The 23701-nt window shown below is 35.9% G+C and overlaps 1 protein-coding gene across 1 annotated transcript in view; it reads right to left on the bottom strand.

Moving 5' to 3' along the window:
• Nucleotides 1–23701, bottom strand: part of IFT80 (intraflagellar transport 80) — a 124691-nt gene that overhangs the window by 3959 nt on the left and 97031 nt on the right. Inside the window, exons 13-19 of the mRNA XM_008581208.1 lie at nucleotides 19422–19486; nucleotides 17037–17172; nucleotides 16481–16628; nucleotides 15085–15256; nucleotides 14070–14159; nucleotides 13792–13964; nucleotides 5655–5778 (exon numbers count right to left, since the gene is read on the bottom strand). Coding sequence (XP_008579430.1) covers nucleotides 5655–5778; nucleotides 13792–13964; nucleotides 14070–14159; nucleotides 15085–15256; nucleotides 16481–16628; nucleotides 17037–17172; nucleotides 19422–19486 — 908 coding nt within the window. The remainder of the gene's footprint in view (nucleotides 1–5654; nucleotides 5779–13791; nucleotides 13965–14069; nucleotides 14160–15084; nucleotides 15257–16480; nucleotides 16629–17036; nucleotides 17173–19421; nucleotides 19487–23701) is intronic.

Raw genomic sequence — 23701 nt, 5'->3', positions numbered from 1 at the left:
ACACATCATGTAGGAGGAACCTCAGTGAAGGATAACTCAAAGCAATGGCTTAGAACTTTGGCTTATATAGCATCTTCAACAAAGAACAATAAATTTTAGAGAAGTGACAAGACAAATGAAAGCAGTTTTAGGTTTCCAGAGGCAGGAAACTGTGGGAAGGTAAGTATGTGGGAAGAAACTAGTGGAGTAAGGTTTGTTTGCAGATTCCTCTGGTAGCATCTCTGAGCTGATAAGAGTTATCCAGTAAAGGAGAATTTATATCCTGTCTTTAGGTGGAAAAGGGGAGGAAAGAGAGAGAGAGCTCTTCCTTTGTTTGCAGCTTCTTAATTTCCCTAAGGTCAACAATGTTATGTCAAAAAGGCATATTTTGGGGTGACATATTCTGATTTCCTTCAACGACCTCTTAACTATTAATATTCACCAAAGTTTCAACTATATCTTTCTCATACTTTCCCTAGATCTTATCAACAGATATAGCTTCTACTATACCTAGATGGTCATGATAATAAATTTAGTTGTCTAGCCCTGATTTCTCCTTTGTCAATATCCTTTGGTGTTCACATTTATATTTCTAACTGCCTACTAGATAGCTCCACCTGAACACCCCACTGACATTTCAAACTTTAAAAAAAAGTATATTTTCATGTATTCAAACACAAAGGTCCAAAACTTATATATTTTCATGTATTCTTTTTCTAGATTAATGGCATCTCCATCTGCCAGTTGCCCGCATTAGAAATGGTGAAGTTATTCTCCAATGCCTTGCCTCCCACCCCCAACCACAATTGTTCTCTTAATTTTACCGTTGAGTTCCTTCTTACATTAATTTTACCCTTTCTGTGTCCTTGTGGGACTATTATAGTAACTTCCCAACTGGTCTCCTACTCACCACCCACTAATCTACCTTTCACATCCAAAGTTATCTTTCAAGTCATTCTCTTGATTACAAACCTCCAAGTCTTCTCATTGCCTTCATCATGAAGCTTATTCTCTTAACACAGACCCTTTGACATCTGGTTCTAACCAGTATTCCAACCACCCAGGACTCAAAGCAATCACTCAGGATTCCACCCCATTCTTTTAAGACTTCATACATTTGCTCTTATTATCATATCCTTTAACTGACTGATAATTTTGTCAAATCTTAAGTTTCCATTATTTTTAGGAATTGGGATTTTAAAACGGAAAAATGATCATGTTACTGCCTGTCAATGGCTTCCGATTATTTAATCTGTGCTATGAAACCCTCAAGTCAATCTCCTTGTAGCTTTTATTCTGTTCCACTTGAGGAACAGTTAGCTCAGTTGGTTAGAACACTCCCTTATAACACCAAGGACATGGTTTCAGACCCCAGAACCGGCCAGCCACCAAAGAAAAAAAAAAAGAATCTGTTCCACTTGAGAGCCTTCCCACTGCCTGGAACATGTGCACGCCCTTGCTCCACCCCCAACCCCAGTCAGCTTCTACTATTCATCCTTTAGAGCTCAGCTCAAATATCATTTGCTCTGCTTAGAAAAGTCTCTGCTGACTCCCCCACCCTAGATCAGGTTCCCCATTCATAAAGTCTCATGGCACCACATATACTTCCTTCAAGGCAATTATCACAATTGAAATGAACTAACTATGTAATTAACCATCACCTCCGTTTGAATATAAACTTCATGATGCCAGGACCAGTGTTTGTCACCTTTACTATCATATCCCAAGAACCAAGGAGAGAACATTGTCCACAGGAGGCACTCAATAAATACTGAATGGGGTAAATAATTACCCAGCAAATGAGTTATCATTTAACAACTTCTCACTATTATAAGGCCTTAAAACCTGCAAGTCAGCTTAGATAGCAGCTATGCCTGAAGTGGTTTGTCTTAACTAGAGTGCTGACTCTTCTGGATCTTCTTCAAAATTCTATACGTTCTGAAATTCTGCTCCTGAGTTTGATTTTTTAAACTCTTTTTCTTTTTCCTAGCTTAATGTTTTAAGTACTTCCTGAATCTTCTTGTACAGAGTATGTATTCAATAAATTGAATGTATTCCTTGACAGGATTTTATTTGCCAGATTTACAATTTATTTTACAAATATTTACTGAATACCATTGTAGATCAAATACAATGATTCTAAATAATAGGGTTCTTAGAAGATAGTACATCTTGAATGAATCCCAGATTTCCACATTTTAAATTAGAAATGCCCATAATAACATTTCAGGGCTCAAAAACATGAATATATGTCAAACCTCTCACTTCCTCCGTTATAATTGGTAGATTCCATTCACTTATAAACTTTCACAAAGTATGTATCACGAGCCCACCAGAATTCACCAGAAATCTAGAATAAATTCCTCAATGTCATTTTTAAATGATCCTTTTCTATTCAAATTTTAGTTCTGAAATGAAGGATTTATATAATCACAACTTTAGCAAAGACAGATAAGTATGGATGATAGATTGTGACTAGATTATAGACCTAAATAAAGCCAAAAGATCAGGAAGTAGCACAGGGATTCTCAAAAGCTATTCTCCTAGTGTTAAATTTTATCTCAGTACTGGGAAATTTTAAGTCAAAATAGTTTTCATCTTAAAATACTGCTTTAAAATTTTTAGTTAACTTCTAAATCACATTTATGAAGAAGAAAAGTAGAAAACTAGAACATAGTGCATAGGGATTCAAAGTAACCTAGATGATTTCAGGATGAAAAGAAAACAAAGTATCTAAAAAGCCATGTTCTGGTTACTCCACTTTGGAAATTCCTGCTACTCTTATAAGACTGAAGTATTGTATTTTGGTAGCAGTTGAGTACATATATAATGAAAAAGAAAATAAGAATGTTAAGTTTTTACTATCTAAAATATAATTTCCTATAGGGTAAGGAACATATTTTCTACGTTCTCAAAAGTACCTCATGTAAAAATATTGAAAAAATATTGATGATGATGACGAGGAGGAAGCAGAGTAGCATTAACCTGCTTAAAAATTATACAGTAAAATAAATTTAAGGTGGGTGCTCAGTTTTAACATATGACCACATTTTCAAAACTGTGACAAAAAAGATCAGGTGATCTGGTGATTCTCTGGGCTGCTTAGCACTGTATTGGTGGTGGCTGCTGTCATGTTCTATGAATTAGGGCATAGCCTTAGGATCCCAGGGATACTGGGTTTTTCCTAGTGGTAGAGCAAGCCCTCATAGCCCAAACTCCCAGGATTCACTTCAGTACTTAGCAGTCTCCTACTGAAAACGAAAAAAAGTTTGTGGCACTTCTATAAAATACATTTCCTTTCTACCACAAAACCCACAACTTGTAGATATCCTGGATCCAGAGGTTGAAATTGCATTGCTAAACTTTAAGAATGGCTCCAAAGGTCTCACTACTCTGAAAACTGTTCTGCAGTCCAAAAACGTAGTATTCTAAATATATTCTAAATATATTTGTATTCTAAATATAAATGGATAATGTTAGCTTTAGCAGAAATTGTAGGTGCCTCTCCCTCCCTTCTCTCCTCTTCCCAAGGTTCCTTTAACCTGCTGATAGAGTTTGGATATGATAGAGTTGGTCCCCCGCAAAACTCATGTGGAAATCTGATCCCCAATGTGGCAGTATTGGGAGCTGTATGAGTCATGGGAGCAGATCCCTCATGAACGAATTAATGCTCTCACTGGGGGTGGGGGTAGTAAGTTCTTCCTTAGTTCCCACGAGAGCTTGTTGTTTCAAAGACCCTGGCACCTCCTGTCTCTCTCTCTCTCTCTTGCTTCCTCTTGGCATGTGATCTGCTTGTACCCGCTGGCTGCCTGCCATTTTCTGCCATGAGTAGAAGTAGCCTGAGGTCCATGCCAGATGCAGCTGTCCCAGAATTGTAAGCCAAATAAACCTCTTTTCTTTATAAATCACCCAGTCTCAGACATTCTGTTATAGCAACAAGAAATAGACTAATACACCTACCCTGCCCATAGATGGATCAGAACATTCAGTTTTATTCTATCCCTAGGAGAACTTCCATAGGCTATGTATTCGTCCTTTTCTGTTGCTTATAACAAAATATCTGGAACTGGATGATTTATAAAGAAAATGAAATTTATTGCTCAGAGTTTCTGAAGCTGGAAAGTCCAAGGTCCATCTGGTGGTGGCAACAAGGACCCAGGGGTCTCACACTGCAAGATGGTGGAAGCAGAAAGAGCAGAGAGAATAACCTCCTCATCCCTCCTTTTAAAGCCTTTAGAACCATGCCCCTGACCACCATTATTAATCCATTCACTGCAGCATGGTCTTACAATCTAATCACCTCTTCAAGGCCCCACCATTTAATTTCCAGAACAGGATTTCCCACCCTCTTAACAGTCACAGTGAGGGCCAACTTTTTAATACATAAAACTTGGGGGACACGATTCAAGTTTCAGTGAGTTTTGGGGGGACATAATCTAATCCACTATAGTCTATAAGCTCCTAGCTCAGAATGAGATCTTATAACATTTTTTGAATAAATGAGTAAAAGGCTAAAGAACTGGTTTACAGGACCATAAGCAATGTTAGTCCTGCCTTGACATTACAGCTCTTGGGAGTCAAGCCTCTTTGTCTACAAGGCTAGAGAGGTAAGCTCTATTTCTGCTGCCTGAGCCTAGAGGGATCTGGGTAAGTGGCCTCAATCAGTTATGCTCTAGGTACTGGGACAAATAGCACCTATAATCCTTGTGGACTGATATGTACTGGAATGACTTTCTTCTAACTGGAATGATAAAAGCAGAGATTCTGGTAGGAGTTTGGGAGTCAAAGGTTGAGCATTCTCTGAAAGTGAAGTCTACCTAGGCAAGGTAGCTCTGTGAGGTACAATCTAGCTCCCTAGAATTCTACAAAGTGACGAAGTATGCCTTTTCTGGCCAGTGCACTCTCTGCTTATATACAAGGGGTCTTCAAAAAGTTCATGAAAATATTTGCATTATCTTTTAATTCTAGCTTTCCACAAACTCTTTGAAGAACACTTGTATGTCCCCTAAAGCAGAAGGGGCAGCTGGTGGAAGACAAAATTCAGGAGATAGTACTGGAATGACTTTCTTCTAACTGGAATGATAAAAGCAGAGATTCTGGTAGGAGTTTGGGAGTCAAAGGTTGAGCATTCTCTGAAAGTGAAGTCTACCTAGGCAAGGTAGCTCTGTGAGGTACAATCTAGCTCCCTAGAATTCTACAAAGTGACGAAGTATGCCTTTTCTGGCCAGTGCACTCTCTGCTTATATACAAGGGGTCTTCAAAAAGTTCATGAAAATATTTGCATTATCTTTTAATTCTAGCTTTCCATAAACTCTTTGAAGAACACTTGTATGTCCCCTAAAGCAGAAGGGGCAGCTGGTGGAAGACAAAATTCAGGAGATAGAAGCTTTTATCACAGCCATCTATATTATTTATCTAAAAAAATCAAATAGTATCCAAACTTAATACAAATTGAATAGTATGAAACCAGACTCAAATTAATCAAAACATAAAGATTCCAGAAAAAGGTTTAGTACAATAATCATATAGTCAAAATAAGACTACAACATCATAAGGCAAAAAGTAATTCTTTTAGAGAGTATGGCATGAATCATTCAATTTTTGTCTCATTAAAATGAATATTATGTATATTTATAAAGCATATACATTATTATCAAATACTATATAATACTTACTTCTTCTGCATACTGCAAGTACCGTTTATTAGTTTCCTGTTTACCAAACGTTTCTAAAAATTTTTGACGGTAAGCAAGAACTGTATCAACATGTGTTTTGTATTTTACAGCCAATTCCAGTGCCCTGTAATGAGTAATAAAAACAGATTATCAGCATTGCTTATGTCAGACAGTAGAGTTTTGGAGTAAGGGGGAAGGACAAATGGTTGTTCCTTCTGTTTATCCTGCAAAGTGAAGGTCATTTTCTACCTTATCCATCTCGTTAATTCCTGTTTATATTTCAAAGCCCAGATCAAACATGACTTCTCCGACCAGTTCCCCTTTAGAAATAAATGACCATTATTTTATCTATGCTCCATACTATTTATACATACTATTATTACAGCACTTCTTACAGTGTATTACAATTATTATTTATGAGTCTGGATCCTCCAGTAGCCTGTATATTTACTGAAGGAAGATCTGGGTTTTGTTTCTCTTTGGTGAGTACTACGGAGTGCATGTGTGGTAAATGTTCATTGAAAATCTTTTTGAAATCATCATAAAATTCAAGTGAATGAATTTCCCTACAATGTATGGGGTTTAATTATCTTGACCATTTTTATAAGTTAATAATGGATTTATAGAATTAGAAAATGACATCCTTATATTATACTACAGCAAATTAAAAATCTTATGCAAATAAATTGAGGTTAAGAAAAGTCTGACAAAATGCCTTTTGCCATTTGAGTCTTAGAAAATGTTACTACCATCTAAATTTTATAATACAGTCAACTAAATTATTATATAATCTATGCAACTAAGTTATTTTTAAAAATATTTTATTTAAATAGCAGATGAGAATTATACGAATTGTTAAAAACAGTGGTATAACACCAAAGACACAAAATCTATACACTGATGATAATCTGCAGGGAAATAAAAAGATTAATCCTCAATTCCAGGTTTACTTTCACATGTAGATTTTGCACAGCACCTCAGCCATTCCAATCCTGTGCATAACTCATATTAGCTGAATCAGGAACAAACAGGTGTATTATAGCTCTCTTACAATGTTCACTCTAATCTCATTTCAAAGTATGGATAACAGTCATCCTAATAGTCAAAAGTACATTATTTCTCAAGTTCTCTTGCTTTCTGATATGACATATGACTTATGAATAGTCCAATCATGATTTATTAGAGCCAACTATTACAAATTTTCTGTTTTAGACAAAGCTGACTACTAACTAGATTTTTTGCAACTTGTGACTCTTCAGTAGGAAAATCTGGTTCATTCTTAGCAAGCATTGGCTTGCCATACTATTGACCATACTATGAAGGAAGGAGACCTTGATAGTGCAAAACAGGAAGTGTTCTAAATGAGGAGTACATCAGCACCTACTCTGGGTTGGGGCTTTTCAAAAATTCCAAAGAGATATTTTGGTATGGAACATTAATACATTTAATTATGTAGAAAGAATGGAATATGATATCTAATCCTGCATTTAGATGCTAGATCCATTATCCACCTATCTATTATTTTCATTATGTACTAATTATCTAATGGCTAAAGGTAAACATTACAATGATATGTGTTCAACTCCGTACCCCACAGATATGTACAATCAACTATGCTACAATAATAAAAAAATAAAGAAAGAAGAAGAAAAAATGATATGTGCTATGTTTTCTAAAAGCATACACTGGGTAAAAAAATGTGTCCTTACCACATTGAGGAGGGAACTTACTCCAAATTATATAAGGGTTTTGGGAACAGAATGTCTCTAGTTTTAAAATGGTTATTTGGCAACCAAACAAATGTGACATTAGATTCTAGGGCTGGAATAAATTCATTTTAAATAGAAGGAAGTTATATAAAAAGATGGTGTAACTTCAAAATGTGATCTTTTGCATAACTTGAATGAAGCAAAATTATTTTGTATAACTGGTATAAGACTATAAATTTTTTTTAAATTAATAATTACATAAAGGATCAATATGCATATCTGGAACTTCTAGGTTCTATCTCTCTTAACTTCAGTTTTTGAGAGCAGATTACCACCAAATGTCCAAAGTGCATATGAAGCAGATAACTTGCTTACCTACAACTTTTCAAGAGCTGCATCTTATTAGGTTACAGGCAATTTTCAAATACAAATATGAAAGATAGAAGCACAAACCAGCGAGACTGTGCTTCTCAAATGGAATAGCACATATAAACAAAATAAAATTTCTTCCCTCCTAGAGGATTTAAACAAATATAGAAATTCAGGGATCTTAAAGACAATCTAATATGAGGAAGCTTCAAAAAGTCCCTGGAAAGATGCATATTATCTTTTAATTCTATTTTTCCATGAACTTTTTGAAGAACCCTCACATATTTATCATCCAATACTTAAATTCTATCCTTGAATGATAGAACTAGAATGTCATCACTTTGTAACCCCTAATCATCAATGGCTGCTAACATCACAAAAACACAGACAACCAGTTATTATGGAAATATATACAATACCACCTCTGATGAAGCCTTATCAAAAAAAACCCCCTAAATCTAATCCAGTTTCTAGATTCAACAACCAGTTTGCAGCTAATTCAGGGGACAGAGGAACATGTTAAATGATACCACAAAGATGTAATCAATAGACTACAGAAAATTCCATAGCCCCAGTTTCTTCAATGGGAGATTGCAAGAAAACACAGAAAAGAAACAGGAGAACCTATAGATGAAAAGAAACTTAAGGACATATTAACTAATCACAATGTGTGGATCTTTTTTGGATCCTGATTCAAACAAACCATAAAACAAAACATTTACAAGATAAACAAAAATAAGAACACTGAATATAATTACTGTTAACTTTTTAAGGTACAATCATGGTATTATGGCTATGTTTAAAAAAACTTTTAGAGATACATACTGAAATATAAATAAAATGATATGGTGTTTGGGGTCTGTTTTAAAATAAATGGTAGGGGAAGGGTGGGGGAGGGGTAGAGGTTGTCCACAAATTGATAATTGTTGCATCTGAGTGATACCCATGGAGATTCATTACACTATTTTGTCTACTTTTGTGTGTGTTTGAAATTTTCCATAATAAACACTTCTAAAAATTCAGTCTTTTTGGTTCCTCCTGATTTCTTTTGCTGAATCTTCTTCTTAAATCAAATCCTTAAACACTGGTATTCAGCAGAGATCTGCCTGCTGCCCTCTTTTCTTTCCATACTTTAAGTTCTTGTGGTTAAACTCAGCCATACTCACAGCCTTGACTATTCTCTATAAGCTAATTCCCTCAGTGGCTTTCCCTCAATGTCTAGAATCTCTCCTGAATTTCATATTCATATATATATATATATCTCATTCTGTGCAGGGCCTCATGAACTAGATATATAAACACAATTAAAATTAAATAAATCCAAATTTCAGTGGCTTTCCCTCAATGTCTAGAATCTCTCCTGAATTTCATATTCATATATATATATATCTCATTCTGTGCAGGGCCTCATGAACTAGATATATAAACGCAATTAAAATTAAATAAATCCAAATTGCTGGACAGCTTAACTACTACCCCACACCCTGCCCCTGCCGCCCCCACCCCCCAAAAATCTACCATCCAGTGTAGTTTTGGTCTGCTCACATACCAGAAGTGGGCTTACCCTGCAGCTAAAGTACACAAACACATTCAAGCGCTGCCAGCCTTTCCTGATAAATACACAATACCTAAACATTAAACAAAACAAAGCAAAACAAAACAAAACACTGTCTGATAATACAAGCCAGTTCTGGAAAACCTAGTTTATGAGATTTAGAGATCTATCAACACTTGACCAACCCACTGGTTTATAATTAGATAAAAGTACCCGTGTCTGGCACCCACCCTGATGTGAGGGTGATAACCCTACTGATGTTCACAGAACTGTCTCATCTGGGCAGGACCCTGAGACCCCACAGGCTTGGGGAGACGGGCAAGGCTGGGGGACAGGGAGCAGCAGCAATCATGAGCCCGTGTGCAGGTGGTAGGGCAGTAAGGCCAGCCACTGTGTACCCCTACAATGTGGTCCTCATAGGTGAGGAAACTGAGACAAAGAGTGATGAGACCTGTAGTTATAGAAGCAGGGTCCATTTGGGTTCCAGCCCAGGGCCACACCTATCACCCTTCTGCCTCAATCCAACACCCTCCCGTCCACCAGCCACTCTGGGATCTGTGGAACCTGTGATCCACATCACCTCACTCACTCCCTATGACTTCCTCAAGGATTTGTTGCAGATGGGGAAACTGAGGCAGCCCCCCCCATCACCATAACTGTCACCTGGTTCTGTCTCAGGCCCACTGAGAGTGGCCAAGTCTACTTCTGGCTGGCTGTTGACCTTGGGCAGTTGCTAACCTCTGAATGCCTGATCCCTCACATGAGCCATGGAGGATAGCTCCCAGTCCTCTGCCAGGGATTGGAGCCTTGTTCTGGTTCATGCTCTGAAAGGCTTCCTCAGCATGGGGGTATGGGAGGTAATGAGAGGCAGAAGGGTCGCTTCATAGGTCCTTGATCTGTGGGATTGTGTGTGGGTGTGTGCAGGTACAGGGCTGGGGGGTGTGGGACTGTGTGGGTGTGGAATGCGGTTTGAATGTGTCTCCTCCAAAATTCAGGTGTTGAAACTAATACCCAACATGATGGTATTAGAGTTGGAGCCTTTAAGAGGTGATTAGGCCATGAGACCCTTCCTCGTGTGAATGGGATGAAGGTCCTTATAAAAGAGGCTTTGCTCAGTGTTGGGCTCACTTGCCCTTCTGCCTTTAGTCATGTAAGGACCAGCGCTCCTCTTCTCCAGAGACCAGACACCAAATCTGCCAATACCTTGATCTTGGACCTTCCAGCCTCCACAAGTGTGAGAAATAAATTTCTGTTCTTTATAAATTTAAAAAAAAAAAAAATATATATATATATATATACACACACACACACACACACACACACACATTTGTATAAAAGCAAAAAGCACAGGAAAAGGAGATGCCAGGTAGACAGAAAGAATGAAGCAGCAACCAGGATTCATTCTCTTTCCTCATTACATCCTCTTTGTCCCTCTTATTTTTCCTCTCCCTGAGATCTAATAATTTTAAGGCAGGGTCACTTGCTGAGAATTGGGTGGAAAGTTGGGGAGACACTGGGGGTGTTCCAGGAGCAGGATTACAGGACATTAAGCAAGGTTTGAAGTCTCAGCAGAGAATAAGTATGGTCATATAACATAAGCCTCAAAGGACTGGAGATTTTATAAAATAGGGAAATAAAGATGAAGGAGGTGAAACAACATCCCACTGATTCCACTCAAATCCAGATCCTAAGGAATGTGGAGTTGGAGAGAATAAATTGACTCCATTTGAGAGGACTGGTAGACAGGCAGTATTTTCTGGTAAGAGGTAAGTTTCACTTAGGTCAGGAAGTACAAGAAATGTTCAGAGGGTTATATTATAGGCTATCAGAGACAAATTTCCTCATCTTCCTGCCATGACACTTACTTACTCAGTGCATGTATTTATACTGCAAAATGAGTATTGCATAAAGATTAAGAACATGAGTTTAAGTACCTAGTATGTATAGATAATATAAAATGTTTCTGTCCTTCAAAAAGTATATAATCTGAAAAAGAAGTCAAAAACATCTGTAAAGATAAGTAAAGAGATAAGCAGCAATCCAATAAAACAATACTCATATACGCAATGGTACTAGCAGTACATGTTGAATTGCTTGGTGATAAGCTGAGCTCCTCTTTGATATTAGAAGACTTCGGTTCAAATTCTAGATCTTCCACTTACTCATAAGTAAGCCTCAATTTCCTCAATTGTAAAATGGGGATGGGCAATACCTAATGTCATAGAGTTCCTTAGATAACCTAATGAGAAGATATATAGAAAGTATTTAGCATAATTAATTCCTGGCACACCATAAGCACTCAGTAAGTGGAGGCTTTACTATATTAATGACAATAAAATGAAATTCCTAATTTGGTTTTAAGCTTTTTAAGATACAGAACAGTAAAAAAAATTTTTTGTTATATTATACAGTGTTCAGAGTGCCATATGAATAGTAGTGTCTACCATTAATCAACATATTTTCTCAAAAACATTGGCTGTAAGAATGTTGTAAACACTATTCTTCCCTATTTCTCATAGAACTCTGTTAGCTTGATGATGGTATATATAATTTTGTCTTAGTTATTTAATATAGAGTTTTAAAAATATTAGTCATACTCTACCTTTTTCCAAATTAGTTACCTCAAGTTTATAAATTATGAATAAATTGGGGATAAGAACAACGATCTATTCATTTTTGTAGAATCAAAAACATGTTTTATGATCCTTTATACAGCTAAACAATGACAATGAATTTGTGTAAATAAAGAAGAGAAACAGAGTGGCTGAATTATACCAATAATATAGATCATTAGGGCATAAATTAAATAAACAGACTGCAATATATTAATCACAAAATTAACCATCTGCCATTTTTGTTACTTCTATTCAAGGAAAAGATAAAGAAAGGATATATATAAAAATTTTAATCTAAGGAAGTTATAAGTGAAGGGCATTATAATTGAGCCCAGAGAGAAACAAAAATCATGAAAGACATTTCAAACCTGGAAGAGTATGCCAATTTCATAACATAGCAACTTGAGGAGTATTTGTGCACTGCAATTTTGTTCACTCAGAGACACATACCAGAGGGAACGAGCAGGAGGAATCTAATACAGTAGTCCCCTCTAATCCAAAGGGATACATTCCAAGACCCCCTGCAGATACCTGAAACTGCAAATAGCACTGAACTGGAACCTGACTGGAACACGTTTCTGTTCATGTCTTCCACCCACAAATTTAATGCCTTTTCAGCAAAATTAGCAGGAATTTCTTTTTCCTTCTTCACAATTTCACGAATAGAAGATTCATTCTAACTACATCTTAGCAACCTCAGCATACGATTTTTTTTCTTTCCTTAATAAGTCAAGAACTTTTATCTTTTCACTTAAAAGAAGCATGTTATGGCTTCTCTTTGGCATATCCAAATTGCAAGCATCACTATTCTTGCACTTTGGAGCCATTATTAAGTAAAATAAGGATTAATTGAACACAAGCACTGTGATACTGCGACAATCAATCTGATAACTGAGACCGCTACTAAGTGACTACCAGGCAGGAAGTACAGACAGCATGGATATGCTGGACAAACGGATGACTCATGTCCTGGGCAGGATGCAGCAGAATGGTGCAAGATTTCATCATGCCACTCAGAATAGCATGCAATTTAAAACTTATGAATTCTTTCTTTCTACAGTGTTCTATTTAATGTGGACTGCAGTTGACTGCAGGTAACTGAAAGGGTGGAAAGTAAAACCGCAGATAAGGGGGGACTACTGTATGTCATAGAAAAGAGCTGGCATGCCACTCTATGTCAGAATCACTCTGTCCCAAAGCCTAAGGTAGGGGTGAAGGTTGCTGTTGACCACTCCTTAATATAAATCCTTTCCTCTTTCTTTCTTACCACCACAAGTCTCCCTTGGCTCCTTTCTCTACCTGTCTGACTATTTTACAGGATAACCTTTTGGTGGATTTCTCCGCTTTGAGCCCTCCCATAAAAGTAGTCGATGTCTTCTCACTCCACACATTTCCTAGGCAACTGCAAACATTCTCTTAGCTTCAACTACTGTAGTCCATTTGCTGATGACTCCTAAATTTAAATCTTCAGTTCAAATCATTCTCATGAGTTGAAGGTCCATTTAATTAACTAATATCACATATCTCTTCAAAAGTATTTCAAATTCAACTTGGGTAAAACTGAACTCACTATCTTCCCTACCAAAGCTGCTAAAGCTAACACCACCTCTCCAGTTACTGAAATCAGACATTTGGGAGACATTCTAGACTCTTTTCTCCTTTGCACCCCAACTTATAAGCAATCACACGGTCAGAGAAGGCATAAATCTTTCATTGCAAACTACTCACAACTTTGTGACTCACCTTGCACAAATGTAAACTATATAAATATGAACAAATTCTTCTGGGTTGTTAGGAAACTATTAAGTACAATAGAAAATGTAATTTACTAAATGGTAGATGAACGAATACATTAAGGTTTTGAAATTGATGAAAAGCGTTTTCAATACCTTTCCCAATTGTAGAGATTAATATTGATCTGGATTGCTTGATAAACAAGGCCAGCCTGAAGAAGTACTATTTCAGCCTCCTGTATGTTCCCACTAAACATTAGTATGTGAGCCATTTTTGATTCTTTAGATGGAAGATTCTTTATAGAATTGATGTATTGAACCTTATCAATCTAAAAAAAAAAGAAAAGAAAAATATTGAGGTGGAAAATAGAAATATAACAAATTATGAGGAAAAAACACATATACATACATATATGCACACTCTACTTACTTACTTCACCAATTGCTGCATAGGCTATTTCGGCAGTAGTCATGTCTCTATTAGCAACTGCCATGGCAGCTAGGCAAGCCCACATGGTTTGTTCCTAAAGTGAAATGAGAAAAATGATCTCAACTACATGGCTGAACTGCCTTAAAATAAACAGTGATTTAAGTACTCATAATAAAATTATATTTTAACTTAAAAAATAAAATATTACTAGTCATGGCAATGAAAAAACAATAGTTTGATAAATTATGTGGAAATTTCACTGTGGTCACTTTGTTGAAATATATTAATAACCCATAGAGAACTGCTTTTGAATACAATTTTCTAAAGATTTTCATTTAAATAAATAAATAAAGAATTTATTTTTGAATTTGATATAACTCAAGAGTATAAACCCTTCAGTGTTTTTGATGAGGTATCAATGAATATAACTTACCAGGAACAAGAGGAATAGTGAGGTTCTTAGACAATGCTATTATGGTAGATTGCCACCAACAACCCATTGGAAGAAAAAGCATTTAAAAGTCATTTCACAAAGTGTATTCTAAGGGATGTTAACTGATATTCAATAAAAGAGATCTATAATCAAACATGTCTGGAAAATATTAGATTCAACCAAGCTGAGAAATGTTGATCCAAAGCAGAGATTCTTAAACTAAGCTTTACAAAAGAATCATCTAAATAACTTAAAAAATATGCCCAGGACTCAACCCAGATCTAATGAATTAGAATTTTTATGAGGGTAGAACTTGGAAACCTGACTTTTAAAAAAAGTTCCACAGAGGATTTTTTTATGTGCCAGTATGGAGAAACTAACTACTGGTCTAAATTATAGCCCCTTCAGAAAATAAACTACACAGCAACATCTATCCCACTATATTGCTCATGTCTTCATTTATAAAACAGAAGTCATGATCCTGTTCACAATTTTTCCAGTCCTTAGCTGTTATCACTACTCATCATGCACAAAAGTATACTAACACACAATATATACATGACTAAGGATCTGAAATGCAAAGTACCTTAACAAAGCGACAAAGTCTTACAGCATCTTCCCATTTTGAACTGCTTACATATTCATGGAGAATAGCAGGATATGGTGATATGCTGATGTGAATCAGGGAGCCATCAGCTCTTCTTATAGTTACCTGATTTCCAACAAAACTCACAATATGGGGATTTTTACTAAATTCACTGTTGAAAAAAAGAAAAGTGCAATTTAAAGTTATATTTTAAGCAAAAATTTTCACATATGCTAAATTTGGGAAGGGGACCCTGACATATTTATGGAGTCTCCAGTCTCCAAAATGCACTCCCCAAAAAAGTTAACTCTGGAAAGAAGGTATACATTCAAATAAACATTTGAATCTAACTTGGTATATACACTGGACGAAAAATATACAGTGTAAGGTGACAATTTTTATTACATATTTGGCAACTATTCCTAAAAGAATTTGAAGAGACCTTTTTTTCTGAGTCTTAAGATAAATCACATAAATGATTAAATAGCTTTAGCTTTTAAAAGTATTAAAGGGTAAACTGATAAAAATTAAGCTGAATTCCAACATTATTTTCTCATAATGAAAAGGGGTGAACTTTAAATAAAGAGACTAACTTCTTTTCTCATTAGTTTAAAAACTTTTAAAAATAAGCTGTTTTATTTTGATGCCTCTCTGGTTTTGCTATGCCTGTGAACTTGAAAATAAAAAATGAACTCAACTAACTTCTTTTCTCATTAGTTTAAAAACTTTTAAAAATAAGCTGTTTTATTTTGATGCCTGTCTGGTTTTGCTATGCCTGTGAACTTGAAAATAAAAAATGAACTCAAACAGATTTGAAAGCTAAGCTAAGGTTTGGAGTCAAGAAATCTTTGTATTACTATTTTGCCAAGAGTAAAAGATCTCCTTGCTATTTCTTAGAGAATTTAGGAATATAAATGTATGTACTTTTCTGAAGCATAATTAAAAAAACAAAAAACACCTTTTTAGTAATCTTGCTTTTTTTCTACTTTTAACATCAACCAAAAAATTCAGTTCCTGAAAGTCTCAAAGTCAATGATCATCTGTGATGGAGCAGAGTTGGGTAGTTGTCACAAGGTTGTGCATTACTGAAAAGTCTTGAGAGAACCTATATTAAAATCACTAAATCACATTGAAAAAACTACCTGAGCTACCATTAAACGGCACTAAGTTTAAAATTATATTCATATAAAGGACAAATTAATAGTTAATATTATACAACACTTTCAACTTGATTCCATCACTTAAATCTCATTAAGCTAACTTTAGCTGAACAATTTGCTTACTTGAATTTTATTAAAGTGAAAGATAACTTGCAGGACTGAAATCAGAGGCAAAAACATGACATTCTATTAGTTTTATTTATCACAATACAGAATTCTATGCAGTAAAATGTTACCTTGCATCCTTTTCACATAATGTTTTAGGCAAAATGTCTCTGTCCACGTAAACCGTATTGGGGTAATACCACAGTGTAAATCGAGTATCTTGAAGTCCACAAAGGATATTGCATGTGTCACTCCATGCCAAAGTATGCACCATTGTTCCTTAATTTAAAAATAATGTTAATGTACTATTGGTTTCAATATATAAGAATTAAAAATATATCTTTAAAATCAGCTGACAAGCAAGACTACATCTAATTTCTGGTATGTACAACTCTACTTTGTAGATCATATAACGGTGAAAAAACATTCAAAAATTCACTTAAGAATTTTTAAAAATATTTGAATGCTTTACCTAGAACCATTACATTTTTAATTTGCAGGTATTTCTTTCAATGTCATTTTAGCTGCAGCAGATAAAGACTTGCTAATAAAATGCTGTTAAATAGCTAAGAAATGTGAGATCATAACATTTTCACAGGTTACTCACACAACTATTTAATATATGACACAGTAGATCTAAGGAACTTGACAATAATTAAAATTTTAAATGTATTAAAGTTATTTTACCAAGTTTGATAATTTGTTCTTCTTTCCCAAATCGTTTCACTGAGGTAATATAGAGATCTCTATTTTTATCAATGAAAGCAATTTTTCTGTCATTGGTAAGTCCTTTCTGATCCAGAGCAATTTCTAAGATTTCATTCTAAAATTAAAAAAAGAAAAGTAAATACTGGATTAGTTCTAGCGCTTGACATAAGATCATTTTAATTATTTAATTATAAGAGCATTTCTTTCTTTAAAGATAAATGTTTTTCACCTACTTATAATGATAAAATTTTCCTGCTAAATAATTTTAAACTCCCAATATACTAATAATTCAAAAGCTGCACTAAAGTGTAGTTACTTCACCTGAAATCCAAGGGAAAGATGCACCTTAAAATACAATAAGATAGGGCCGGCCCAGTGGCGCACTGCTACAGTGTGCCACTTGGGAGCGCGGTGGCGCTCCCGCTGAGGGTTCGGATCCCACATACAGACCGGTTCCCGCTCACTGGCTGAGCGAGGTGCGGGCGCAGCACCGAGGGTTGCGATCCCGTTGCCGGTCCCGGTCCGGTACAGGCGCGACACTGAGGGTTGCGATCTGTTGCCGGACATGAAAAAAGACAAAAAGGAAAAAAAAAAATACAATAAGATAATGTATACTTTTATACTCTGTAAGTTGAGAAACATTCCCATCTGTTGACCTGTCCTACCGTTAGTAGACAGGATGAAAGGGTGAGGCAAGTCTGAGTATCACATGACAGGTCTATTTTGATTAACAAGTTCTTCATACCAAAACTTATTATAAATAGATTGCTTAACACCTATATTTTAATGATTCATAAAAAAAATTTCAATCTTTGATGTAGGTATTATACTTACTTTGTGAATGAGAAGATTGAGACCCACAGTCATTAAATGATTTTGCTCAGAAAAAGCTATATACGCCAAGCATATCTAAAACTTATAACCTACACTCCTGACTCCAAGATCATCACTTTCCCCACAATAACAAAATATTTCTGGTATACAGCATTAATCTACTATACTGCTAGTGAGATGAATGTATAACGTGGAAAGGGTTTAGTATGGATTCATTTCAATTTAATCCAAGAGGGATTTATTTCCTGCTGTGTCTGAAGACTTTGCTAGAAACTTTGAATTCAACAAGACTCATGATCACACCATCAAGTCACTATGTTTAAGTGTACTATAACACCTTTTACAACAAAACACACATAAACCTTTATCCAAATTGATAAATCAGTCACATACTAGTTCATAATACATTTTAAAGAATTCAGCTCTTCTCTGAAATATCATAATTTATATTTTAAGGAAGAAAGAAATTTTGTTCCATGTCCATTAAGGCATGCATGAGATATAATTCTAGGAATTTTCAAAATGGAAACCTTTCAGAGAAACTGATCATTACAATAAAGAATTGCTTATCATCACCATCAAAAGAATCTAGTATATTTTTTAAAACTGTTAAACAGATACAACTCTTCTCTCTAAAGAAATTCATCATCAAAGGACAATAACGATAATAATGCTTATGAACATAGAAAAAGAGGGTTTCCTCCTCATTCAGCACGGCTTCCCCATTTTCCTCTTGTCTAGTCCTACTTTCTTACCCAGTTCTATCCTCTTGTCCTACCACTCTCTTCGTATAACTTCGTATAATGTATGCTATACGAAGTTATTACGAGTATAGGTGTAGTACAGAGACTTTTTCACTATATACTTTTAATGCTTATTTCTGAAACATATAAATGTATTCATTATTCAAATTTAAAACTAATAATTACTAAAAGAAGAAGATTAATTTAGAGTAACGCTTCACCAGAAGTATCTAACAATGAAGTTAAAAGCATCTTTAGACCCACTTGTTTAGAAGGATAACTCAATAGAATGTGCTCCTTTGTTTACTTTAAGGCTACAATTCAGAAGCCAATAAACAATTCACAATCCAGGGTCTTTTTGTACTTCTATAGAAAATAACTTTTTTTTCAGTTTAACTATATTCTTAAAACCTAAAGAAAATGCTGATTAAGGGTTAGTTAATGAGAAAACTGCAAGATATTTATTAATATAAATAGATTTTTATTTACTAATAGGAGCTAAAAGTTTAATCAAAATACAGCATGTTATTGAAAAGCAGTAAAGAGCCTGGACAACAGACTTCTAAGCAGACCCTTTTCTTCAATTAATTTGCATATGTAGTTTCTGTTACAGACTTTTCCAGTGCTTAGTCTTTAACTGTGACATTGTTAGGCAAAATAGATAGAATCCACACTGATTTTCAATATAAAATTAATCTCTATGTTTTCCTTCTTAAAATGAAAATATTAATCATAAAAAGGAAGCAAATAGTGGCTATTAACATTAGAAATAGCTCATGTCCATTACCTTATGAGAAAGAATCTTCCCATCACCTAATGGTTTTCCAGTTGATGCTTCAAAAAGGAAGATTACTTGAAAAAAAAGTAGAACATTAATTAATATGTTGTATTAGAGTTTTTATTGGTAAATTTCAATGGAATTATCATAATCCTCATGAGAAATTAAGTCTTTAGACCACTGAGTATCTATCAGCACAGAAGAACAGCAGCATAAAATTCCTATTTATTAATGGGGTCACATTTCTTATGAAAACAGTGGAACTCATTACTTCTTCCTAAAACACATTTGCTAATTAAAATTGTTATTAATGATATAGCATCAATGCTCCTTAGGCTCAACAATGGCAAGTCCAAATGTGGATGTAATTTGTAATTCTGATGGCTCTGATTTAGACCAATGAAACATCACAGACAATCATATTCCACAAAGGAAAAATGTGTTCCGTGCCTACTATAACAGCAATGTGTTATGTGCTGTTCAGTATTCTCTTGTTAATACTGTAGTACAATAAATAATTTATCTGGTCTTTGTCCTGAGTTCCTGGTAGGGAGCTTCCAAAAGCCCTTAGATAGTTTTAGGATAGGGGCTGATAATTAGAAAGACCAACCATGCGATTGGAGAGTTGGAACTTTCAGGTCCCTGACCTCTGGAGATGTGAAGGGAGCTGGAGACTGAGTTCAACTTTGTGGACAATGATTTAATTAATCATGACTATGTAATAAAACCCCATTAAAAATTCTGGACATCAAAGCTCACTGGAGCTTCTTGGTTGGTGAACACACTGATGTGCTGAGAGGGTAACACGTCCTGGGAGGAGAGGGAACAGAAGCTGTGTTCTTCCTAGGCCTCGCACTATATGAATCTTTATAAGAAAACTGTGATCATAAGTATAGCTTTCCTGAGTTCTGTGAGTTATTTTAGAGAATTATCAAATTGATGGGGTCATGAGAAGCCATGAATTTGTAGCCATTGGTCAGAAAAGCAGGTGTACTGTGCACTGAAAAATCTGTTGAGAGAGCAAATCTCATGTTGTGCTCTTATCACAATAAAATACAAATACAAATAAAAATAAATAAATAACCTTTAATCCTCAAAATTGCTTGGAAGCCACAAAAAAGATGTAAAATATTCATTAAGATGTGTAAACATAAATTTCACTATATAAAAACAAAATTTGGTAACATTTGACGTAACAGCCCAATTTCCCTCAGATTTATCTCTAAATTTACTTATAATAGCACCAGTCTTCACCACACATACTCTGATTTCAGGTGAAGGAGTGTCTAGTGCCCATACCACTCTACCCCTACACCACATTCTTTACCTGCACATTGTCATTCTACCTGCCCATCTTTCTCCAAGATATTATTCTGTCAACCCACTTAACAACCCACTTTCTCCTGTACCTTTTCGCATTCCTTTTCCTTTGGTTCATTCTCAACATATAAACACTTTGAAGTCACTTTCATTAAAAAAAAAAAAAAAAATCCTTGTCAACCCTCAAGTAATCACTGGAAATGATTTGCCTCTCTTTAATTCTAACCTTCCTGAAACAACAGTCATTCCAGCTTTTACGATTCTTGACCACTCTTCAACCTACCATGATTTGTTGTTCAGCCTCACTACACTGACACAAAGGCTCTTGCCTGGATCACCAATGACTCATATCTCTCCAATTCAAAAAAACTATTTTTAGTTCTTACTCCAAGAGTCTACTCTTAGTCTTGACCTCCTAGCAGCACTGCATGCTCCTGACCATCTTCTTTCTAGAAACTCTTATGTAGGCATGTAGGCTATGTATAACATTCTTTTCTCCCAGTTCTCTCCTATTTTGGACAATCCCTCATTCTCCTTTGCTAGTTTCTCCTTATCTGGTGACCCCTGTTCCTAAGGTTTTGTTCTTGGTTGCATTTTCACAATATATGCTTTCCCCAATATCATCTACTTTCATGACATCAACCTCTATCTAAATAATGATAAATCAGAGTTCTCTATTTCGAACCCCAGCCTTACTCTGCTGTTCTGCAGTTGGTGAAGTTGTGAAAATTATAGGAGAAAGCTGGCTGGTAAGCTCAGTTGGTTAGAGCACAGTGCTGATAACACCAAGGTCAAGAGTTCCGACCCCTGTACCAGCCAGCCGGCCCATAAAAAAAAAAAAAAAGAAAAAGAAAAAAGTGTTTGTAGAAAGAAAATTATAGGAGATAGTGTACTGAAGAAGCCTGGAACAATGCTGCCTCTGTCCCCTTCCCCTGTTTCACCAAGTCTTCTCCTAGTCTCAGATGTGACAATGGTATTGGTAGCTGTTGTTTCCTCTGTTGAAAAGATTGTTGAAAACATAAAAAGGTTGTTGGACTATTTTGGTGGTTCTTTTAAAGTAATTCTCAAATTACTTTAGCCCAAGATTCAGCCTAAATGGAGTAATTTTATACGACAACATATACATAGGATTACAAAAAATGAAAAGATAGAGTTAGGAGAAGACAGAAGTGACATGAGTACTCAGCAAAAAAAAACCCAAAACACCAATTTATACAGATCATAAAAAATACTAAAATATGTATAACATGATATTTAATTCCAGAGAATCATACTTTTAGTACATTGATTATTAGATTTTGGTAAACCATAGGCTGTTGAGTTTGAGGTCACTGGGTATATTCATAGAGGAAATCAAATTGAGGTGGTCATGAGAACCCATGCGCTGGTTGCAACATTTAGTTATGTTCTAAAATTGCCAATTATGTTGAGAAAAATGAAAAAGAAAATACTATACAAATTTAAAACTAAGTAGAAACAAAAGTCAGAAAAATTTGGGCCGGCCCCATGGCGCACTCGGGAGAGTGCGGCGCTGGGAGCGCAGCGACGCTCCCGCCACGGGTTCGGATCCTATATAGGACTGGCCCGAGCGCACCGCGGACGACACCACACCAAGGGTTGGGATTCCCTTACCAGTCACGAAAAAGACAAAAAAAAAAAAGTCAGAAAAATTTGACTTCCATTTTAAAAAATGCTTTGGGCTTGGCTAAACCAGATTATCTTCATAACTATACAAACTAATAACTTTTTTAAAAAACAAAAGCTTTCCATCCTTTTGCTGACTGCCCATATAATGGAAAGCTGGGGGTTCATGGATAAACTCATCTACTTTTTACCACAACTGTAAGTGAATCTGGTGTACTGGAGACTGGACCTGTATTTCAGTGTTAACATGTAACAGAAACTGCAAGTAAAGGATGAGGGAGCTAAAAGAGCTGATTCTAACCATAAGCACTCTAACTTCCACTCTCCCCACCCAGACATTTGTTTTTAAATAATCACCCACATTAATATCATAGCATCTGTGTGGGGAAAATAGGATAATTTAATCAGGCTCCCTTGGCTCAGGTCTGGTTGGGGGGTCAAGCAGCACATTTCTTGTAAACAAGTTATGTGTGGGTGGAGTTAGTGCATGTGCACCAATGTATCTTTTTAGTTAATTGCTATTGTGTGTTCTGCAGTTTGTGAAGGAGGCTCACCAGCAGAGAGATCATGTCTAAAAATAGAGCATGTTTACTCTGCTGGCAGCTGCTCAGTTTTTCTTTGGACTTTGTCTGTAGCAGTTGAGTTTTAAGTTTCTCTTTGGACTGCCTAGGTATTAGATGTGTGTGTGCTAAATAAAGACTATTATCTCTTCAACCAAGGCTCCAAGGACCTTTTTGCTGGTTACTGAGCTTGTAGAACTGCCTGTGAAGGGTTTGTGGATGGGCTCGAGGGGTCTGTGAGCACCAGAGACCCAGCCCTAGCTGTACAATCTGTGTCATGTGGATGGAGAAAGGAAGGAAGGCAAATGTAGTGGCTCTAGTACTTAATCAATCACCCAAAGGAGTATTCAAATCCATTCAACATCTATCTATTGAGCACCTACTACAGTATAGAGTACTGTGCTGGGCACAAGAATCTTGCCTATAAAGGAGCTCCCAAATTAGGAAGGAATCACTGATGTCACATGTGAAGGCCAACTTCTTCAGGTTAAAGATTAAAAGTACTTCAATCGTGTTTCCTCTTGCTAGCATATACCTTTATTAAGCCATCAATGAATTCTAGGTTTTTTTTATTTATTTTTTTATTTTTTGTGACCGGTAAGGGGATTGCAACCCTTGGCTTGGTGTTGGCTGCACCGCGCTCAGCCAGTGAGCGCACCGGTCATCCCTATATAGGATCCGAACCCGCAGTGGGAGGGCCGCTGGGCTCCCAGCACCACACTCTCCCGAGTGAGCCACGGGGTCGGCCCGAATTCTAGGTTCTTT

Source organism: Galeopterus variegatus, unplaced genomic scaffold, assembly GCF_000696425.1.
Source record: "Galeopterus variegatus unplaced genomic scaffold, G_variegatus-3.0.2 Scaffold2294, whole genome shotgun sequence".
Taxonomy (NCBI): Eukaryota; Metazoa; Chordata; class Mammalia; order Dermoptera; family Cynocephalidae; genus Galeopterus; species Galeopterus variegatus.
The sequence above is the reverse complement of the archived record's forward strand: the minus strand, read 5'-3'. Positions and strand labels throughout refer to the sequence as shown.